This window comes from Vidua macroura, chromosome 14 (genome assembly GCF_024509145.1).
Source record: "Vidua macroura isolate BioBank_ID:100142 chromosome 14, ASM2450914v1, whole genome shotgun sequence".
NCBI classification, from domain to species: domain Eukaryota; kingdom Metazoa; phylum Chordata; class Aves; order Passeriformes; family Viduidae; genus Vidua; species Vidua macroura.
The window spans coordinates 12,637,374-12,656,793 of NC_071584.1; the positions used below are offsets into that span (position 1 = coordinate 12,637,374).

The 19,420-nt window shown below is 45.0% G+C and overlaps 1 protein-coding gene across 2 annotated transcripts in view; it reads left to right on the forward strand.

Moving 5' to 3' along the window:
- The first annotated feature begins 3,417 nt into the window (after positions 1 to 3,417).
- Positions 3,418 to 19,420, forward strand: part of IL1RAPL2 (interleukin 1 receptor accessory protein like 2) — a 348,789-nt gene continuing 332,786 nt past the window's right edge. For both annotated transcript variants that reach the window (XM_053990432.1, XM_053990441.1), the window contains exons 1-2: positions 3,418 to 3,589; positions 16,173 to 16,273. In XM_053990432.1, the coding sequence (XP_053846407.1) occupies positions 16,192 to 16,273 (82 nt within the window). In that variant the 5' untranslated portion in view covers positions 3,418 to 3,589; positions 16,173 to 16,191. The remainder of the gene's footprint in view (positions 3,590 to 16,172; positions 16,274 to 19,420) is intronic.

Genomic DNA, 19,420 nt, shown 5'->3' on the forward strand with positions numbered 1-19,420 from the left:
ATCACTGCTGAAATTAATGGCTGGGAAGAGCTGATGGTGTTTCCACAGATGGACTTAGCTTTCAGCCTTATTTCTTCTTGCTTATGGTGGTCATCACAGGGTGTCTTCTGAGCAGAAGCATACACACACACAGACACACACACTTATGCATAGTTTTGATGTGTGGCCGTATTTCCCAAAATCAGACCTGGATCTGTGCTGCTATATATGAAAGACTAGACATAAAGTCAATAAATGTGATTCTACACAATTGTAAATCCTCTCATCCTGTCATCTTCCCGTTCAGGCAAGAAATGTGTGAAAATTATGTAGACTCAGAAGCTTCATGGCAAAGACTTCATGTTCATGGCAAAGCTGGGGCTCTCCTGATCATAGCATAGAGGATGACCCCTTCTGGCAGTAGCTGTGTTAGTTGTAGGGTTCATAAGGGCAACTCACATCCCCTAAATGACCCTCTTCCTGCTGGAGGCTGCTCACTGTACCCCAGCAAGCTGCTCACGTGGAAGCTCTTTAATTTCTGCTGTGCAAAGTCAAACCAAACCTTTCCTATTTGACTGAAGAGGAACAGAGTGCAACACACTAAAGCAGCAGATCCATCAGTCCTTGGGAGGTGAAAAAAGAGCAGCTGGGAAAGCAGCCTCAGCTGGTGGCTGTCTGATGAGGATGTTTGGCGACAATCTAATTGTAATGGATGTGGGTGAGTCCACACATAGATTGATTAAAATTGATTAAGAAAGTCTACCTGACTCTTTCAAAGCTAACTGAAGTCAGTGGAAAACAATCCTTTTCCCTGAATTCTCTGATATTGAGTTAAAGCCCTAGAATACCCCGTCATGAAATAATTTGTTTGGCAGAAAAAACCAGAGAAATTTAGTAAATCAAGGACTGGAGAAGTAATTTTAAATGATGCATTTGGTTCCTGGCTTCACAGATTTACTGCTTGGCATTGCTCAAGTTCACTGGTGTTTTTGGTCATCCCTTCCTAGTATGGCAGATACAACAGTGAGAATAATTCTCTCTCCCATTTTTATCGAGGTCAACTCTCTCTTCTTTCAGTGTGTCTACAACACAGTGCACTTGGGAGGTCTTAGCTGGGGTCCCTGTCCTGCTTTACCAGACATGAAAAAACAACAACAACAAAAGAGGTCAGAAACAAAGGCCAAGGCAGATCTCTTTACTTCTTTAGTGGTACATCACAAACAGCTTGGTGCATGGCAGGCTGCTCCAACACTTCCTCTGAAGGCTGATCTCTTCTGCTCTGTATTCAACTCCACAAATACCACATTCCTCTTTGCCTTCCTACATTATTTTCCACAATAGGCTGATAAAACATCAGAATAAGGGAAACAAAATTACTTTAAAAAATAAATTATCAGTCAGTGATATGTTCCTCTATTTTTTAATGAATAATATTCACACAGTGACCATAATAATTGTTTTTTGACTTGGTATAAAATGCTGAAGAATGTCTAGTGATACCACTTTATCTATGCATTTAATGTTCAAGTATAATTCCAAAATATTGATAAATACAGCTTTACCTAACTGTATGTTTCAAAATTCATGGGATGTTTTATCTCTAAGCTTTAAATCTTTTAATTCAACTAAAAAGTGACTTTAGTAAGCGACTTGATATATAATGAAAAAAATAGCACTCTTATGCTGTAATCATGCCAGGAGAAGTGAAAGAGTAGCTGAAGTGTCAGAGGTTATGAGTTGCAGCAAAGGTATCACTGTCTTGGTGAAGTCTGTGTCACCTGGAGAGGCGAGGTCTCCTGGCAACATTTTGTCTCTTCCAAAATAGTTAAAAGAATTAAACAGGCAGTAAAATGTTTGTTGATCTTTGTCACATTCCCGCTCTACAATAATTTTGCTCATTTACTGTATGTAAGAATACCTAGAGTGTGCCTGAGTCCTCCCCACATCCCAGGCGGGACTGGGAAAAGTCACCATGTTTGGTTGTTCTTGGCCTTGCAGGTCAACGTGGCTGAACGTTGTCTCCTTGAGCCTACAGAGGCTTTAAAGGATGGTTATACTCAGAGAAATGCCTAAAAATGTTGCTACTTTTGTTATCTGTGTGTAGTATCTAGTTCAGATTTGCTTTGTCTGTAAGTAACGAGCCAATGTTTCTAATTGTCAGCTCTGCATATGTGATAAAGACCCAAAAGCAGAGATGAGTGTTTTCTTGACTTTGACATCAATAATTGCAAAGATGCTGATGCATAGCTGAGGTGAGCAGTGTGCAGTTGAGCAGGATCTGGCTTTTCTCATCGGTTCTGCTTGAGGGCAGGGTGCTGAGGGGATGCTGATGGCATTGGTGAGGGTCTCCTAAGGAAGATACTTTTCTGTGGCTGGCTGGTGTTTAGGTTTTAAGCTTCTGACTACTGTGTTGCTCAGTGTTTGCAGCTTCTCAATGGTCCTGTGCACATCGCATGCCCTGTGACACATCACCACTCAGGCCAAGCAGTGGCACTGTAAAGTCCTAAAGTGCCACTTACAGAAATTTGTCCCATGATTTTTCTGCCTGTATCTCTGTTGCCTGACAAAACTGTGTCCTCCTCTGAATCTGAGCAAAATGCAGTAGATTATAGTCTACATGGAGCTATTCCAAGATATTTAAAAGTGAATAAAAAGCAGCACAGGGAAACTAAAAATAACACTACCATTCTGTGGAAAGCATGAGTGTGCCATGACAGAAGCAGAGTTAGGGAGGAGAAACTTAGCCTGGTCCAGTTCAAGGCAGTCTGATTAAATTGATGCTAATGATGGTGTGAAAATGCGAAGCGGGTTTGAAAGCGGCTTCTCCGCTCGGCGCAGATGCTGTAACCCCTGGGCCGAGCTGTCCCTCTGTCCGCAGTGAAGCCTCTGTGAGTTGTGCGGGCAGCCCGAGGCCAGGGCAGCACTGCCCGGGGCACGGGCGGAAGGGCCCCGGGTGATGCTCCAGGAGTCAGCGTTCGCCTGCGGCCCTCGGGGAGCCGCGGCCCTCGCTCTAGAGTGCGCTGCCGCCGTGCACTACCCCCGGCGGAAGCCGTTCAGTGCCGCCGGTTCCGATCCGCGCCGCGCCAGATCCCCCGGTAAGGCACCGACCCCTCCTCAGCCTTTCGCTGCCGCTCCATCCATCCCTCTCTCGGCCACATCTTCTGCAGAGACCGGAGCCACGTGCGCGGCCGCACGGGTCCTTGCCAGTCCGTTCCCCGTGGGTGCCCCGTGGGGCCCTGGGGCTCTTTTGCCCTCCGCGGGCGCGGCGCGGGCGGTGCCGCGGGGCGGTCCCGGGGCCGCGGCGGTGCCGGGCCGGGGCTGCAGGGCCGGGAGGCGGCCGCCAGGGGGCGCTGGTGCTCGCGCGGCGCCGCGCGGGGCGGGCGGGCGCACCTGGCGCGCGGGGTCCCGGGTCCCGGCCCGCTCCGCGCCCCGCGGACACGGACACGGACACGGACACGGACACGGACACGGACACGGACCGGGACCGGGACCGGGACCGGACCGCGCACACGGACCGCGCACACGGGCCGGGACCGCCCCGCCGGCCGCCGCTCCGGGGGGACGCCCGCAGCCCGCCGGCATGGAGCCGTAGAGGGGAGCTGCTGTGGAGGTGAGTCCTGCGCGCGGCGCTTCTCGCGGCAGTTCTCTTTCTTTTTATTAAAAAAGAAAAAGAAAAAAAAAATCCCTCGGAAAAGGAAAAGTTCTTCCCTCCTCGTGCCGGCGCGCGCGGGACGGGACCGAGCTGCGGCTGCTGCCTCATCCCTCCCGGAGCTCCGGGGCGAGCGGAGGGACCCCGGGGTCCCGCTGGTCCGCGGCGCTCCCGAGGGCTCCGGGCAGGGACCGCCGCAGCTCCGGCTCTCCGTCCCGGTGCCGCTGTCTCGGAGCGGATGCTCGGGGCTGCATCCGTCCGTAGCGGCGCGGCCGCTCCGCCGCTCCGCGGACCGAGCCCCGCTGCTGTTGGAGGCGCCGGGAATGTTTTCTGACACGAAGCGGGGGGGTCTTGGTTGGTACCGAGGGTCTCTCAGCCTCGCGAACACGTGTGGGGCTTCCCGGGAAAAGTGTTACTGCCGGGGATTCAAAATAAAAACGCTACAGCAGTTGCCTTTTGGGATGATGCAGCGCGGTGGAGTCTGTTGAAGTGGTGCCGGTGCTTTGGAGTCTTGGCTGCTCTGAGTTACCGTGGTGGGTGTTAAAGAATGGGACTTCAAACCTCTGCCTCTGAAAGTTCCGTGACAATAAAGCTGCTCTGGTTTCCTTTGGACTGTGATGGAAATCTGCTGAAGGGCACCAAACATTTCTGAAATGGCTTGGATTCAGTGGCTGTTTTCAGAGAGCCTGTCCCTGGACTGCTGTCTCTGCTAGAATTCAGACTCAAAAGTTTCTGGTGGAAAATGCTGTTAAGCTGCGGTTTCTCAGAGTTATAGTAAGGTTTGTGTACTTTTGGCAATTTCTATGCCTGTTGGGTTAACGCTCTAACTTGGGTTTGTACCGTGAGGGAAAACCCATTGTGGCAGGAGCCAGCACTTCGTAGTGCTCCTCGGCAGTGTTTATAGTCTCTGATATGTACTCTTGAGTTTTTACCCTGATTATTTAAAAACCAATAACATATTTTTAGCGTCTGTTTAAGGTTTGTGGATGTTACAATATTACTACCAGAATGCAGGTAGATTTGAGGTTTTTCAGGGGATTGTTAGTGGTGGGGCAGGCGAGGTGAGCTGCTGCGGGGAAGGGGGCAGCTCCACGGTGCCCAGGCGCTGTGTGAGTGTGTGGCTGTTGCATTCACGCCCGAGACAGGCTCTCATTCGCCCTAAACGCTTCCCGTCCGTGCCGAAAAGGGGACGCCGATTCTCATCAGGGTTAAACCTCTGCAGCTGCGTGCCTTTGTGGTGTCCATAAGAGCAGGTGAATGCCTGCCCTGCTCCTGAGGAGCGCACGGGAAGGAGGCTCCCTCCGGAGGCAGGAGCGGGCCAGCCCTGATGGGGACACGGTGTCTGAAGAGCCTTGCTCGTGCCGGACCCGAGGCAGGCGGTAAGTCCGGGGAAGAGGCTGAGCGAGACAAGCGCTTGCTTTGCAACGCAGTGACTGCAGAGGAGACAGCGGGGCACGCAGGGGTTTGGGATTTTGGGCTCCCTAAGCCAGCGGGGTGTAATGCATGTGCAGTGAGCATGAGAAGTGAGAGTTGTGCCAGTTCACCGAGGCACAGGCAGTGGTCTTCAGGGCGAGCCCGTGATTCATCAGGGGCTGTAACTGGCCATGTGCAGGGTGGCTTTCTGAGGAATTACTGAGGTTTGCATCCTTCTGAGGATGTTTCTCTGGGCACAGGAGACCTCTTGCAGTGGGAGGACAGCGCTTGGGCCGACCTCCCTGCAGAGTGCCGGTGTTGCTAGGCAGCAGCTTGCACCTCCAGCGTGCTCCAGATCCGAGTCTGTGAGGGGAGACCTTCCTCTCCTGAACTAAAGCCTTCTAGCTGATGACCAAGGCTGGAAAGCGCATCTCCTGTGGGTGTGCATGCACTTCTTGCTTGCTCCTGGGTATTGGGGAGGGGTGGTCAGCTGGGAAGGTTCAGGGTTGTTAGCTGACAGCAAGACTTAATTATACTTGCCCACCTACGTGGGCTGCAGGTGAGCACAGGAGAGAGAGATGAATGTTACGAATGTTCCATTTGTAAGGCTTAAGAGTTCTCTGCAGAGCACCTTTTTCCTTTCACAGTACCTGGAAGCTCATTGGAGTTTTCTCTTCAACTTGTGTGGTGATTGATGCTTTAGCAGTTAAATGGGAGGGGGAGGGAAAAGGGAGGGAGGAAGGCCAGGTGTGCCACATTAATGCACTTAGCCAGCATGAGTCAATCTTAGTGGATGCCACACAACTGCTGGAGCCTCAGTGCACGAATGGCATCAGCTGTCTGAACTGCTGATGTATCTCACAGAGCAATGGAAAGCCTTTTAATTTTCAGAGCTGCCAGTCTGGTGGCTGCACTTTGAAGCAGTGCAGTAGCTGAAGCTGTTGGAAACTAGCAGGAGTGGGACTGACCACTCTCAAAGAGAAGTCAGATCAAAAAAGAGCCTGAAAGGGTCAGGAGGGCTTCATAGGCTGGTGTGGTGAAGGTGAGCTCAGCAGAAGGGCTGTTCTTGTGGCACAGATCCCTTCTGATCAGGCAGGAATTGGTGGTGTGGGAGAAGGAGGAGGAAGATTCCCAGTTTGATGGATGCTGGAAGCTTGGGCCACAGAAGAAGCTGGACTTGGCAGCCTTGAGCCTGGATGGGGCTGCAGAGGGGTGTGGAAGTGGAGGCAGGTAGGAGCACACTTGCTGGTCTCAGGATCTCGTGGGAGATCCTTAAAGAGCTTATCCCACTGTGGGATAAGCTTGAGCCATGGAGGGTTTAGGAGTGGGTTTGTCTGGAGGTGTCAGGCAGCTGCTGGGGGCAGTGTGTGTGTGAGGAGCCCAGCAGAGATGCAGATAGGCTGCTGGAGAGCAAGGAGGGAATGGGGACAGCATGTGAGGCTTGTACCCCTTGGGATGCTCTGCCTGCTTGGAGAGGACAGGAGCATCCAGGCTGTCTGCATGGGATGTTCCTGTAAGGGGATTTGGTTGGTTTGCATAGGCAGAGAAATTTTTTTCCATTACTGTTCTCAGCTGTTTCGTGGGGAGAGAAGAATGAATATGTGTTACAGTAATCACTTACAGCTATGGAGAACAGTGTCTTCTGTGTGGCATTTGGAAGGGGGAGGCTGTTCAAAACTTTCTATGTCCTGAGTTATGATGCCCTTGTGGGACCAGAGGTGGAGGAAAAGTTCCAAGGAGCATGTGCAGCTAGTCATCTCTGCTGGCTGAGGTGGGAAGTTGCCAGGGATGGCTGGGCAGGTGGCCTTGACCCATGTGTGTGAGGGGAAAGGCTGAGACGTTATACTCGCTGTGAGAAGTACAAATAAAGCATTTATAGTGTATGGACTTTTCCTGCTCTCTGAAACATTCCTGCTCCTCAAACTGAGGCTCAAGCTGAAAATACCAAGGGATGCTAAATTGTGGACAATGTTAAACAGCCTTAAAGAGCTGTATGGGAAACTGTGTCTGCTCTTCATTTCTAAGCCTTCCTCAAACAATGAGAGTCCGAGCTATTTATCAGGAGCTCTTTTAGTGCTGGAAGGGAAAGTGAACATTTAAAGTGTATCACAAAATAAAGAGGTACTTTAAGAGGCAATTTGCTTTTCAGGATGTCCAACTAAAAATAAATCTTTCTTTAAACAGCCTTGAAAAGAAAACAGAGAGAAAAGATCTTGCCCTTGCTGAGAATAAGGAAAATCTTTTTGCTAGCTTTGATGGTGAGGGTTTCCTCTAGCATCTGGTACTAGATCCAGGTAAACCCTCTTCGAATTGGTGGAGAACTGAGGGATGTGTTATATTCAGTAACAAAGCTGGTGAGAGAGAGAGACTGTGTGTTAGAAACTTCTGTAGGGATTTTGGCTAATCCTTTCCATCCCAAAAGCACTACAGAGAGTTCCTTCCACCCCTCTTTTTCTTTGTTTTATGTAACAGTTAGTTAACAAGGATTTGACAGAGCAATTTCAGTGCACATAAAATATGTATTTTACTCTTATTTTGGCTGCATCAGAACAAAACTGCATTGTTTTCAAGATTTCCATAAAATGTGTCAAAGTAGCATTCTATAAGCAGTTTCTCATGGTTCTCAAATTCTGGGGGGATGTTGCTTCTTTGCATACTTAATTATATTCTTATTTTTGCACAGACAAATCTGGCAATTCATATGTGTAAAGTCCAGTCTCTGGTTATGTAAGGGGAAAAAGAAATCCCCATCAAGAATCTGCTTATCACTTTAAGGAATAGCGGTGCTGCTGAGTTCAGTGAAAGCAACTTGCCTCTGCTGACAGCAAAGTGCCATGTCTGGCTTCTCTGGGACTGTTTTCTAAGTGGAAAACTGTAGACGAGTGTTTTATAAGGAGCCTGACAGCTGGTATGTCATCTTTTCCTGTTAATTCTGTCGTCTTTGAGCATTATGTATTAGTTAGGAAAGCGTGGGGCCGTGGATGAGCTCAAGGAATGTATTTCTAAGCACATCACATGCAGAACTGTATTCTCACAGAGCCCGTTTCATTAACGTGCAGGAGTGGATTTGTACCAGATTTGCCATGAATAGTGCAGATATTGTTATTTTGTTAATATTGCAGAGCTATGAGTGTATGTAAGAGCAGGGAGAGTGTCAATACGGCTGACAGTTACAGCTGTAGTCTCTCTGCTGTGTGGTCATGGAAAGAGGCCTGTTTTAAAGGGCTCTGTAAAAGCAGGGAACATTTCAGCATGCAGATGGCAGCCCAGTCTAAAATCTAGTTCTGTTTGTGCTGAGCACTGCCGTAACGAGCCTTGAGAAGCACAAGGGGAACGAGAGAAGTGGGGGGGGGGGGGGGAAGAGGAGGGATATGCTATCTTTCAGGATTGAGACCTCCCTTTGAACTGTCTCTCTCCATTTTTAATAGCTTTTCTGCAAAAGCTGCTTGGGGAGCAGGGTTAGAATAGGTATGAAAGAAGCAAAGCATCTAATCTTTTGGCTTAATAACGCCCTGGTGTAGGCAGCTGTGAATTGGACAGACTTCCTTATTGATATAAGAGCAGAGAGCAGTAAGTGAAATTGGTGTGGGTTAGAATGGTCTCTTCTCATCTCTTTTAATCTGAAATGTCTTCTCCTTTTGTAGTTGAGGCTCTGTAGAGAGGACCTGTGATCGCTGGCAGGGCTGTCTAAAGCACTCAGGAGAAAATGGCTGTGACCTGAGCAGTAGTGTTTGTTCTGGGTGTCAGCAACTGAAGAGCTGGAGTCAAGTGCAGCCATGGTTTTTCTGGAATTTACAGGGTTTATCAGTGACTCTGAAACCTAAGACTTCTCATCAGCAACTTGTGTTTTTTTTTTTTTCACTCAAGAGATCTGAATAGCAGGAGCCAAAGTCCTTTTTTCCTGTGCAGGGCTTCTCCACAGCCCAGGGTAGGCTGGCTGGGCTGGGGCTGAGAGTAGTCTCTGAGCTTGTCTCAGCCCAGAAGAAGTTTGCCATCCTGGGACAGTGCCCAGCAACCTTGTCAGCTTTGAGAAGCAAATGTGGTCACCCATGGCTGGGGCTCCTCTCTCCCCTCAGATGGCTGTGATTACTGCTGCATCTCACTCTGCCTTGGGAACTTCCTGCTGTAACTGCATCAGTCCTAGGACTTAGGTGATTCAAGGTGATTCTTAAAATCTCTCCCCTTTCCCCAGTGCTAGTGTACATGTTTAGCTTTCCAAGTGTAGATTGTCTTCACATTTTCTTATCTCCCCCAGTGGGCTTTTTTGTAAGCTTTTAAGTACTTCTGCAAGGTGATGAGAGGCTAAGCCCCACTCTGTAAACCTAAACTCTGGCTCTTTACATTTCCTACAGTGCTTCATGTTGCCTGAAGTACTGTATTGATTAAACCACAATCTGCAGGAGTAAATATATGTAGAATATTAATAGCTTCTACTCTAGGGGGAAAAAAAGGCTGTAAATTAATTGATCCATTATGTTGACCTCATAAACCATGAGGGCTTGCAGTAGAGCTGTAATCCTCCTCCCACAACATGTATTTCACTTTGAATGTCTGTTAAAGGTCTGGACTACTCAAACTTAAAAGCTGTGATACTGGACACACATATCCATCTATCCTAGGATGTGTAGCTAGAATATTGCAATGTTAAGGTTGAACAATAGTTCTCTCTAGAATCCAGGGTAGTGCTGAATCAGTACATCACTGATGGTGCAGCTGGGTATGAGGTTTAAAAAACAGCAGCTAACTTTCCCACTCCTTTGTCATTCTTGTTCCTCCTAATTTACTTTCTGTGTTTCCAAGTGCAAGAGCTGCTGCAATGGGGGGTGAGTACAATTCAGGGATTTAATATCTGGTTTGAAGATATAATGAACTGGAATTCTGTGTGAGTTGCTTAGGGAATCGAGGTCAGTGTGTGGTGTGAGCTGATAGAACTCCATCTGCTAATCAGTTCTGAGTAGTCGTAGTTCTTCTGGCTTACAAACCTGTTAAGATGGGCTGCTTAGGGTTTTATTGAATTGGCAGCAATTTAGATTCATGTGTACATAGTATACTCATCACTTTAGTGTTTTGATGCTATAGATATTGTAATCTTTATCTATATTCAGAATATTTCAGGGGATTTTCCCATTTCCTGCTTGCTTTTTTTTTTTTTCTCCATAAATGAGCACTATTTTAGGCAGCTATTGAATCAGAAAATTCTTGTAAGAAAATGTTCTTGTGTTAATGCTTGCAGGGTTTTCTCTACAGAGCAAGCCAGCAGTTTGCTCACTGTTGAGTCTGACTGCCACTTTGCCATAACTAAAATCACTTCTACACTCTGCAGCCAGATATGTTAATGGAGTGTTGGCCATCCACAGTATTTTTCTTTTGTGCTTGGCACTGAAGCCCATTTTTTTGTTTCTTTGTTACACTGTAAGATTATTTTTGAAACTTTAAGATTCTGCACTTGGTGTCTTGTACAGTTCCATTTGGAAGACATTTAACCTTTTAGTGGAAGCATTGAAATATTTTCAAACAAAACCTTCACGTTAACACCCAAGGGGTGATACTGTTTTTTTCTTCTGAAATAACTGGTAAGATTCTGAGTTTATTCCTTTCACATCACAGAAGATCTGTGAGTTTTAGGTTTCTATTCCTTTACTTTTACACCCAGACGTTCAGCCTTTAGGGGAGTCATCACAGATAAGTATTATAACCTTGTCAGTATTTAGCTGTGGGTTCCCTTTGCTTTGTCAGGACAAGACCTTGCTTTTTCCTTGTTGTGTTACTGTCATGTGGGTGATACACTGCTGAGCCAGTAATAATCCCACACAGCTTAGATGTTGTCTCTTTGTTGCTGTTTACTTCCAGTTTGTGGAAGCACTGTGTTGAGCAGGCACACCCTGTTTCCCACATGTCTCACTCTTAGAGACAAATTTTAGGAGAAAATGCTCTGGAATGAGCATTTCCTCTAAAGAGAAAGGACTTTGGTAACTCCCTTTTCTTCTGCCAATGAGAGAAATGGATACCAGGGGATGAAAGTGAAAAAAGTAAAATAAAACTCTTTATTAACAAAGCAAGATACCTGCAAAGCACAGGAAAAAAAATTGAACCTTAGACCTCAGCTCCACCTCTCCACATGGCTGAGAGGCAAAGATGGAGGCTGCCCTTTGTCTCTGGGAAGGGAGAAGAAAAGGGTTCACAGCAGCTGGGAACCTGCTGGATTTCTGGTGATGGTCTCCTCCTGACAGCAGCCAAAGTTGATGGATTTTTATGTCCTTTCTTGTGTTGGTTCAGCTCCTCTGAGGTCTCGGGTTCTGCGTGGTCCCACTGGCTCCTTGATGGGCCAAAAAGAAAAACAAGCCAAGCCTAAAACAGTTCAAGGGAAAAAACCCAGCCACAACCGAAAAGTTGCCAAAAGGATTCCCTGTACAGCCTCCAGGCTGGAGTAAGGGAAGGGGAAAAAATCTTCTGGTTTCAACCTAGCAAAAACGAATCTGACAAAAGGAACAACGTAGGGTCCCAGGCCATGCTGTCTGGAGCACTGGATAGAGAGTTTGAACAGAGCCCCAGAGCTCCAGGCTCTGGCTCTGCTCTCTGGTGTCTGTAAGATACAGCAGCCATTTCTGGGCATAAAGCAGATGATTAGGGAATAAAGTATCATCATAAAATCACCCTAGGACTCCTCATTATAAAATTTCTCTTTAAGTTTCACCTGAACAGGGAGAATTAGGCAGATGTGAGTTTAGTTAAGGACCTGAGAAGTCCAGTGGAGAATTAAATCCTGCAAGACAAATGCTGAATGCACACTGCCTTGTAGAATTAATGCTCCTTGTGTATTTAGACAACTTAAGTGGCTGGTTATGATGGTGAAGATGCACAATGAATTAGGCAAAATGAAATATTTTTTGATGCTCACTGAGCAGCAGAGCAAAGAACACTGCATGACCCATATCAAGTAGAGCTGAACAGACATTATTTGAGCTAGCATGCATCTCTGATCTTCAGTATTTTATCTCTGATCTTGAGTATTTTCTCTTTATGTTTGAGGTATCAACAAAAAGGAACTGGTGCCCATTGTGGATTGCTTCCAACCAACATATTATATAGGCTGAAAATCTTTTAGTAATAAACAGCTCAATGTGGTATGCTGGCAAAAGAGGAAACCTGAGAGTGAGTTCATATTAAAATTTAAAGCCTTAAAAAGTGGGCTGGGGAAATGGTTTGAAAAGAAATGAACAGGACTCACCATCCAGCCTACTGTAAAAACAATGAAAGAATTACTGTTGCCATTTCATCCTTTGTGTGTGGGGTGAAAACGGTAATTTATTGTTGTGAGATATCTGAGCAACAAAACCTGACAATTGGAAATCACTAAAGAGGTGGGTCGCTGTTTTTAATGAGTGCCTTCTGCATCACAGCTTCTGTGGAGAAACCAGAACCTACAGAGCCTCATGGAGCGTCAGCAAATCTCAGCCTGTGCACAGACGTGTGCCTGCGTGCACAGGCACTGCTTTTCCTTTCTTGTTTTCTTTCAAAAAGGAGCACTGCATAAACAAAGCTTGTGGTACAAATTAGAGTGAAGCTAAGTTATATTTAAAGCATGAACTTGGTAATCTCTGTGCTGGCTTTTGTGCAAAATACTAATGCTCTGATTTTCTTCTCCTTTCTTAGTGCCTCCTTCTAACCTTGTCACTTGAAGTTCCTTTGAGTCCCAGAAGCTATATGAGCTGAAGGGGTGCTGGAAAGGCAGCAGGCAGTACATGAAGGAAATGGGAACAAAGCAATTTACCAAGCTCTGTTTCCTGAGGATTTGGGTGGAAGAAATAAAGTTTTCAAAAGAGATGAAGTGTGTTAGGCAGGCTATGGGAGTCATGGTGGTTTTTGTTAGAAGAACAAAATTTGTGCTGCATTTCAGCCTGGTCCCCTTGTAGTTTTGGCTGCTTACAGGACACTGTGACTGTTGCCTGAAGTCAGGTCTGTAGCACAAAAGGGGTGAAGAGGGAAGGAGAGACCTTATTGGCAGTGCAATGATGAAGAATTAAGTTGTCACACCTTACTTCTCCTATGCTTCTCCCTCTGATAGCAGCAACCTCCCTTTACTTACCTGGATTAAAATACAACCTGGCTGGTCACAGCAAGGCTTGGACTACTGTTTTTTTCACCTTTGTCAACAAGCACTTCATTCTGTGTCTCTCTTCCCTCCTCTCAGTGATTTTAGGCTGTAATTGGTATTTCTATGTCCTTATTGAGTAAGGTGTTTTCAGTCTTCTGGGAATGGCATGAACTTGGTTCCCCTCTTTTGAGGCATATCCAGTGGAGTATTATATTCTTGTTACAGCTGTAAGCCCCTGCTCACACCTGCTTGGAGTTTGCAGCATCAGAGAAAGTGGCTCCTCAGGGAAATGCTGCTCAGTGCCTGTGAGGGGAAAGTTTTGTCAACTGGCAAAACCAGCCCCTGCTTGCAGGGAAGTGGCATTGAACTCTGGCTGGTTTAGTCTGTCTTGTGTTTCATCAAGGTGGCACAGTTTGTTTGTGTTCTTCATCAGACCATAGGCATCCATGAGACATTTATGCCCAGAAGCCCAGCACAGGGCTGGCTGCAGTCTGTGCTCCATCCCACTGCCTGATAGGTGAGAATGGCCCTGAGGAGGGAGCTGAGACCAGTCCTGTTGGGGACATGGTGAGAGTCTTGGTACACTCAGCTCCAGAAGTCTCCTGAGCAAATTTAGAAACTTAGTCTTGAACTAATACAATCTTTCTTCTTCTGGCTGCTGGACATTCTTCTGGGGGAAATACAGCTTATTTTGTATCTTGTATTCTTTGTTAACCTGAATATTTAAAAAGTCATCTTGGATAGGGCAGTTGAAGAGCCTGGTTGTCTGTAGCTGGCTGCTGTCTCAGGACAGACACCAGCTGACCCACTGGCCACACTGGTGTGACTGATCCCACTTCCTGCTGGAATCTCTACCATGGTGGAGGTGACAGCTCAGACTCTGATGTGTGTTTTCATGCCAACCTCAGTGGAGTTGCTCAGATGTGACAAGCTGAGGCTTTGGACTTGATTATGAATGACTGAGTGGTGCTGTGGTTTCTTGCCCTTTTCCTGCTCTATTTTCCTGATCTGTGGATGTACAGAGACTGACTGCCTTGGTGAGGGCTTCAAGAAGTACAACTCCTATTAATGCTGACAGAACCAAGAATTTTCTGCTCTGCCTAGCCTTAATATTGGTTGGCAGAACTTGCTTTGAATTCTTAAATGTATTTAATGCAGCCTAGCTTGTTTGAGGTGGAGATGTACAGACCCATATGAAAAAGGACCTAGGAATTCCATATTTCAGTTGTAATTACTGAGGAGAGAAAAGTGGAGGAACTAATTTGAAAAGCTATACTTGAAAATCATTCTAGCATAACATCATCATTACAATTATCTGTCAAAAGATTTAGTTCAATTACATTTTTAAGCCCTCTTGTCAAGATGGCCTTACTGGTTTCAGGATTGTGTTACTCCAAGGAGAGGTCAAGGAAGAGTGAATGCTAATTCTGTCATTAACCACTGTCAGACAGTATTTTTTCTTGAAAATGCTTTAGCATTGTTACTGTGAGGCATCAATAGGCATAAAGTACCATAGAATTCAGGCAGGAAAAAAAATCCACTGCCTGTTTATAGATTGTAGTACAGTAAGGTAAGAGGAAGAGAACTTCAGCTTAAAGTGGTAATTTTGAAATAATTGAATAGCAGCACAATTCCTGCAGTGTAAAAGATTACACAGGGTTACTTACATTTTCTTCACACAATGATAGGCCAGTAATAAAATTACAAGGGGAGAATATTTGATGTAATAAACTCAAATTAAACTGAATAAGTGTCAGTGAACAGCAGGACATTGCAACCTCTTGCTGCTTTTGTCGTGTTGGGTAAATGCTCAGAGCTGGAGGGGTCTGGGCTCCTTCTGGAATTTGGGACCTCTGAGTGAGCTGGGTGGGCAGAGGTGTTACAGCATTTATGGGAGGATTCAGTTTCACTGGCCTCAGTTTTGACTGCTAATGCTGGTAGTTTTGTGCATTTCTGTTTAATTGAAACTGCTGTAAAATGTGTGCTGAATTTTTGGTGCAAATAATACCTTCACAGTGATTTAGATGTCTGCCAGCTTTATCTGATAATAAGGGTCCTGATCTAAAGTCTGTATCTTACATGGAGATGAATTCCTGGAGTTTAAATGTATGAGGCCACTTAAAGGCCCATGACTTCAAGCTAAGCATGTATTTGAGGACTCTAGCTTATAATTAAGTATCTGTCTTTGAGAGAGATGGGCTTAGATAAATTCAGATTTCTTCTACCTGTTTTCAAGTGCAGAGAAGGAGCCTCAGTTTGTTTTTGCTATCTTTTCTCAAATGGCCTGGAATTTGTAAATGAAAACAGAATTAGTTCCAGTAATTATATAAAATTAAAAATAAAATTCTAAACTAGATTTTCCCTTTTTCTTTAATGTACATAATATAAAGTAAGTAGTGAACTTCACAGGTGAGACTCCTGAGACCTGAATTTATTGATTTCTGAATGTTGCTCACCTTTCTTTACCTCATTGTATAGGAGAAATTTCTGGAACAGCATTAATTGTAGGCATTGTAGGAGCTTTTACAGCTCCTACAATGGAGGAGCTCCTACAGGAGCCACCAGTGGGAAAGTAAGGTTGATAAGAGATTGTATGAATGACCTACTCTTTTCCTGAATAATACGATTTTTTTAAAGTGTGTGGCTTGTTTGTATGAGACAAAGCTAATTACAACCATCAGGGTTTTCCCATAACATGCAAAAATAACATACAAAATAAATAACACAAAAATCTGCCAGATTAGACCCATACTACTTCAAATAAACTTTTATATCTTGTGTTTTTTTTTCTTTGAGAGCAAAATGATATTTTTCAGGTGTCATTTAAAAAAACCCAACCCTTTTGTTTGGGTAAATCATTCATACATGGTTACTTTGAACTGTTATGTTTTCCTACTCCTGCCTAAACATAAACTGAGAAGTTGTTACATTAAACCATTGCCTTGTTGTGGTTCTTTGAGAAATGTTTAACTGTAGCTGCTGCTTTGTTGTAGTGAAAAGCTGTGATTCAGACTTTGTACTATGTTTGCATTTCAGCTGCCACAGAAAGTGAAAGATGAAGCCTCTTGTTTTCTTGGTTCTTGTGATCTGTACTGTAGTCAGCATGAATTTGAAGCTCGTGTCAAAGAGAAATTCTGGTAAGTCACAGAAAATGATTTTTACTTTTGGATCTGGACCTGATGCTCATGCAATCAAGCATTTTAGATAGTTGCATTTTGTTTTGCATATATACTGCTTGTTCTGTTCTGCCAAAAAAAGAAGAAAAGTCATAACTGGTATGGTTTGCTTAGTAAATGAAAGCTGTTTGGAAGTGTCCTTATATTTTCTTTTTTTAAAAAAATGAAAAAAGGAATGTTGATCAGGTTGAAACCTCAACTGGAGGTATTACAAAGGTAATAATGACTTTGGCATTGTGACAGTGTTCTAACATCCAGTGTTTTACTCATGCTAAGAGATTTTCTTAACTGTGGATGTGATCTGTGGTGAGTTTTAGGTCTGGATGACTTTTTTGTATGTTGAAAGGTTATCTTTGAAAACACTGTGTTGGCCTGATATGTGGTCATATATAGGATTAACTGGGAAGAGCTCTCCTGAGTTGATAATCTGTTATTAATCTGTTAGTGAAAGAGAGTAGGAGTTGGTTCATGTTTACATCTGCTTTTGAAACCTTCTAGTAGTAACAGAACTCTTCAAAGAAGCAGTAGAATCTCTCCTTCCAGGGTAGACAGCTCCTCTGGATAAAGGTTATCTGTACTTGAGCCTGAAGTGATGTCTACTCCATGCAGCTTTGCCCTCTCAAAGGAGTGACTTCCTGAGACTGTTTGTGTTTCTCAAGTAAGCTGGGAGTAGAGTAGTAAGCTAGGAGACAGTGGGCAGACAAGTAGGTCAGCTGCAGTGCTATACAGTGGTGTCAGTCTGCTGCAGCCTGGTGTGTGTAAGGGTAAAGGTTGCACTTTGAAACTTTTGATGGCATGTTGTTTTTCCACACTGTTTGTATGCTATACTCTACATGTGTGAGGGCTTCCAATGATCCTGCTGCCCTCAAAGTCTTCAGTTTTTCAGCACTGCAGGTACAAATAGAAATTGCTGGCTTCAGTTGGTGTGGCTCTTGTTAAGTTTAATTTCTGCATTTCTTGAGAACAGAGGAGAAAAGTATTGGGCCATCTATTAAAAAGAATTACATGTCAGTCACATCTCAGGCTGTGAAGTGTTACTCTGAGAACTGCCAGCTGCTGGGCTGAGTTCTTTCTGCTGGGATGGAAAGTGTAAATGGAGGCTGCTAAACTGAACTAGCCTGTAGCCTTTTGTTGTGGTTATTGTGCCCAGAGCCCAGTTCGTGCTGTGAGAGCAGTCAGGGATATTGGGGTTTGGCTACGGTGCAGTCTTGGTCTAAACTCTGCTAAGGGTGATGGTGCTTCTGTTCTTCAAAACTGCTGTCACTGGCCTGGATGGAAACCCTCTGTGAGGTCCACAATCAGTGCACCCGAACAGCCTCTGTTCTCTGATGCCAGGCAGCAGCACCTGGCTGCAAGCAAGGGTCTGTGCAATTCCTTTGCCAGGAGCACACAACTGTAGAAGAGACATGCTGGTGGCTGTACCATCGTTCAGCTGGTAGTTTACCTTTAATTAGACTTAGGTTTTTCAAATCTGCTTTCTTTGACTCTGCAGAGCTTTGACTCTTGTGGTTATAGCAGCTGTTGACAGCGTCAATTTAGGTTCAATACAGGTGGGAAAAATGCTTTAATATGTTAGGCTGCCTCTTGCTAAATATAACCCACTAGTGAATAGGTGGTTATTTTTCATTTCATTTGATTGTGCCAGTATGTGTTGAGAATAAGATAAAGAGGAAAAAATGCACATAAAGTAAAATTATAGTTTCTTTGCAAGTACATAATCATGTAGCTGGCTTTCACCTTCAGTATTCATTCTGGTTGCTGCATGGACCAAACTGTTTTTTTTTTTTTTTTTTCCACTATGTTGTGTGTGAAATAATTTTCTGTTCCTGTGATATCTGCACTTGGAGTAAAACTAATAATTTGATTCCCTTTCTGAAAGGTCTTTAAATTTCAAGGACTGTTGTTTGATTGCTTGGGGCTTCTCTAAGTATTATGTTGTGAAGAGAGAGATGTTCCAGTGACTTCTGAACTTTACCTGTTGGTATTGTTTTAGTGGAAGATCAGGGGCAGTGGGTGGATGCAGACAGGGAAATGCACAAAGAAACAATGTCAGCATATTTTCCATAAGGTAACAGTAGCTCTAACATGCTGGGGTTTTTTTGTTTTTTTTTTTGTTTTTCCCTCACTGAAGTCTTGATGAAGGAGAGTAGAAAAGGGAATTGAATGTAATGTTTATTTGTGGGCAGCTGCACTGCAGCCTAAACTGCAGGATGTCTGGAAGCAGGAATAGTGTTTTAGCTGTAGATTAGAGGTGAGGGGTGTGGATGAGGGGCCCAAAGGATGCTCTGTGGACAGATCTCTGCAGTATCTGGATGGGTATTGCAGTCCTGGGTCTTGCTGGCTGTTGGTGTGGGGATGTCTGTGCTTGGTGAGCATCCTTAAAAGGGGAAGGGAAATTGTGCAGACAGTTATGTAGAGCAGTGTGAAGCAGTGCATGGAAGGTGCTGACACTGATGATAAAGACAGATTTGGGCTACTAGAACAATAAACCAGCAAAATTGGTGTCTTTGCTGACTTATGTAGACTGGCATTTTTTCTAAGCAACGCACAGAATTATTGCATGAATGGCCAGAATTGTGATTAGTGTCAAGTACAAGAGCAATTATGGAGTTGAGTGGCATGTGTGTAATATCACATAATGGAATGTATCTTGTGTAAGGGGTAGGGAGGATCTAAAGAGAGCTGGCTTGAAGAGGAGCAAGGAGAAGGTGAGGTGTTGTTGTCAGGTAATACAAAGGCATCACTCAACTGAGGCAGTCAAGAGTGGGTCAGAATGTCCAGAAGGGCTTTATAGGTGAAACTGGAGTTGCCTTAAAGAGAGGAAGGGTTTGGCTAGGAAAGTCTCTTCAGAGGCTGGTGCAGAAATTCTCCTTCAAAGTCAAGGAATGGAAACCCAAGTGTGGCATGCCTGTGTTCCTCAGAGACAGGAATTTGATCTTACCTCTTTTGTGTTGCTAATAACTTCTCTCTTGACCCGAACCCGAACTCCCCCCTGCAATACCCTATAAAAACCCCACTACCCTGCCTTTGCCTGGTCTTTCTTTTCCATCCCACCCCTCCTCCTGGGGTAATAAACGGATTCTGGAGCTTTCTGAAACAAAGACCCCT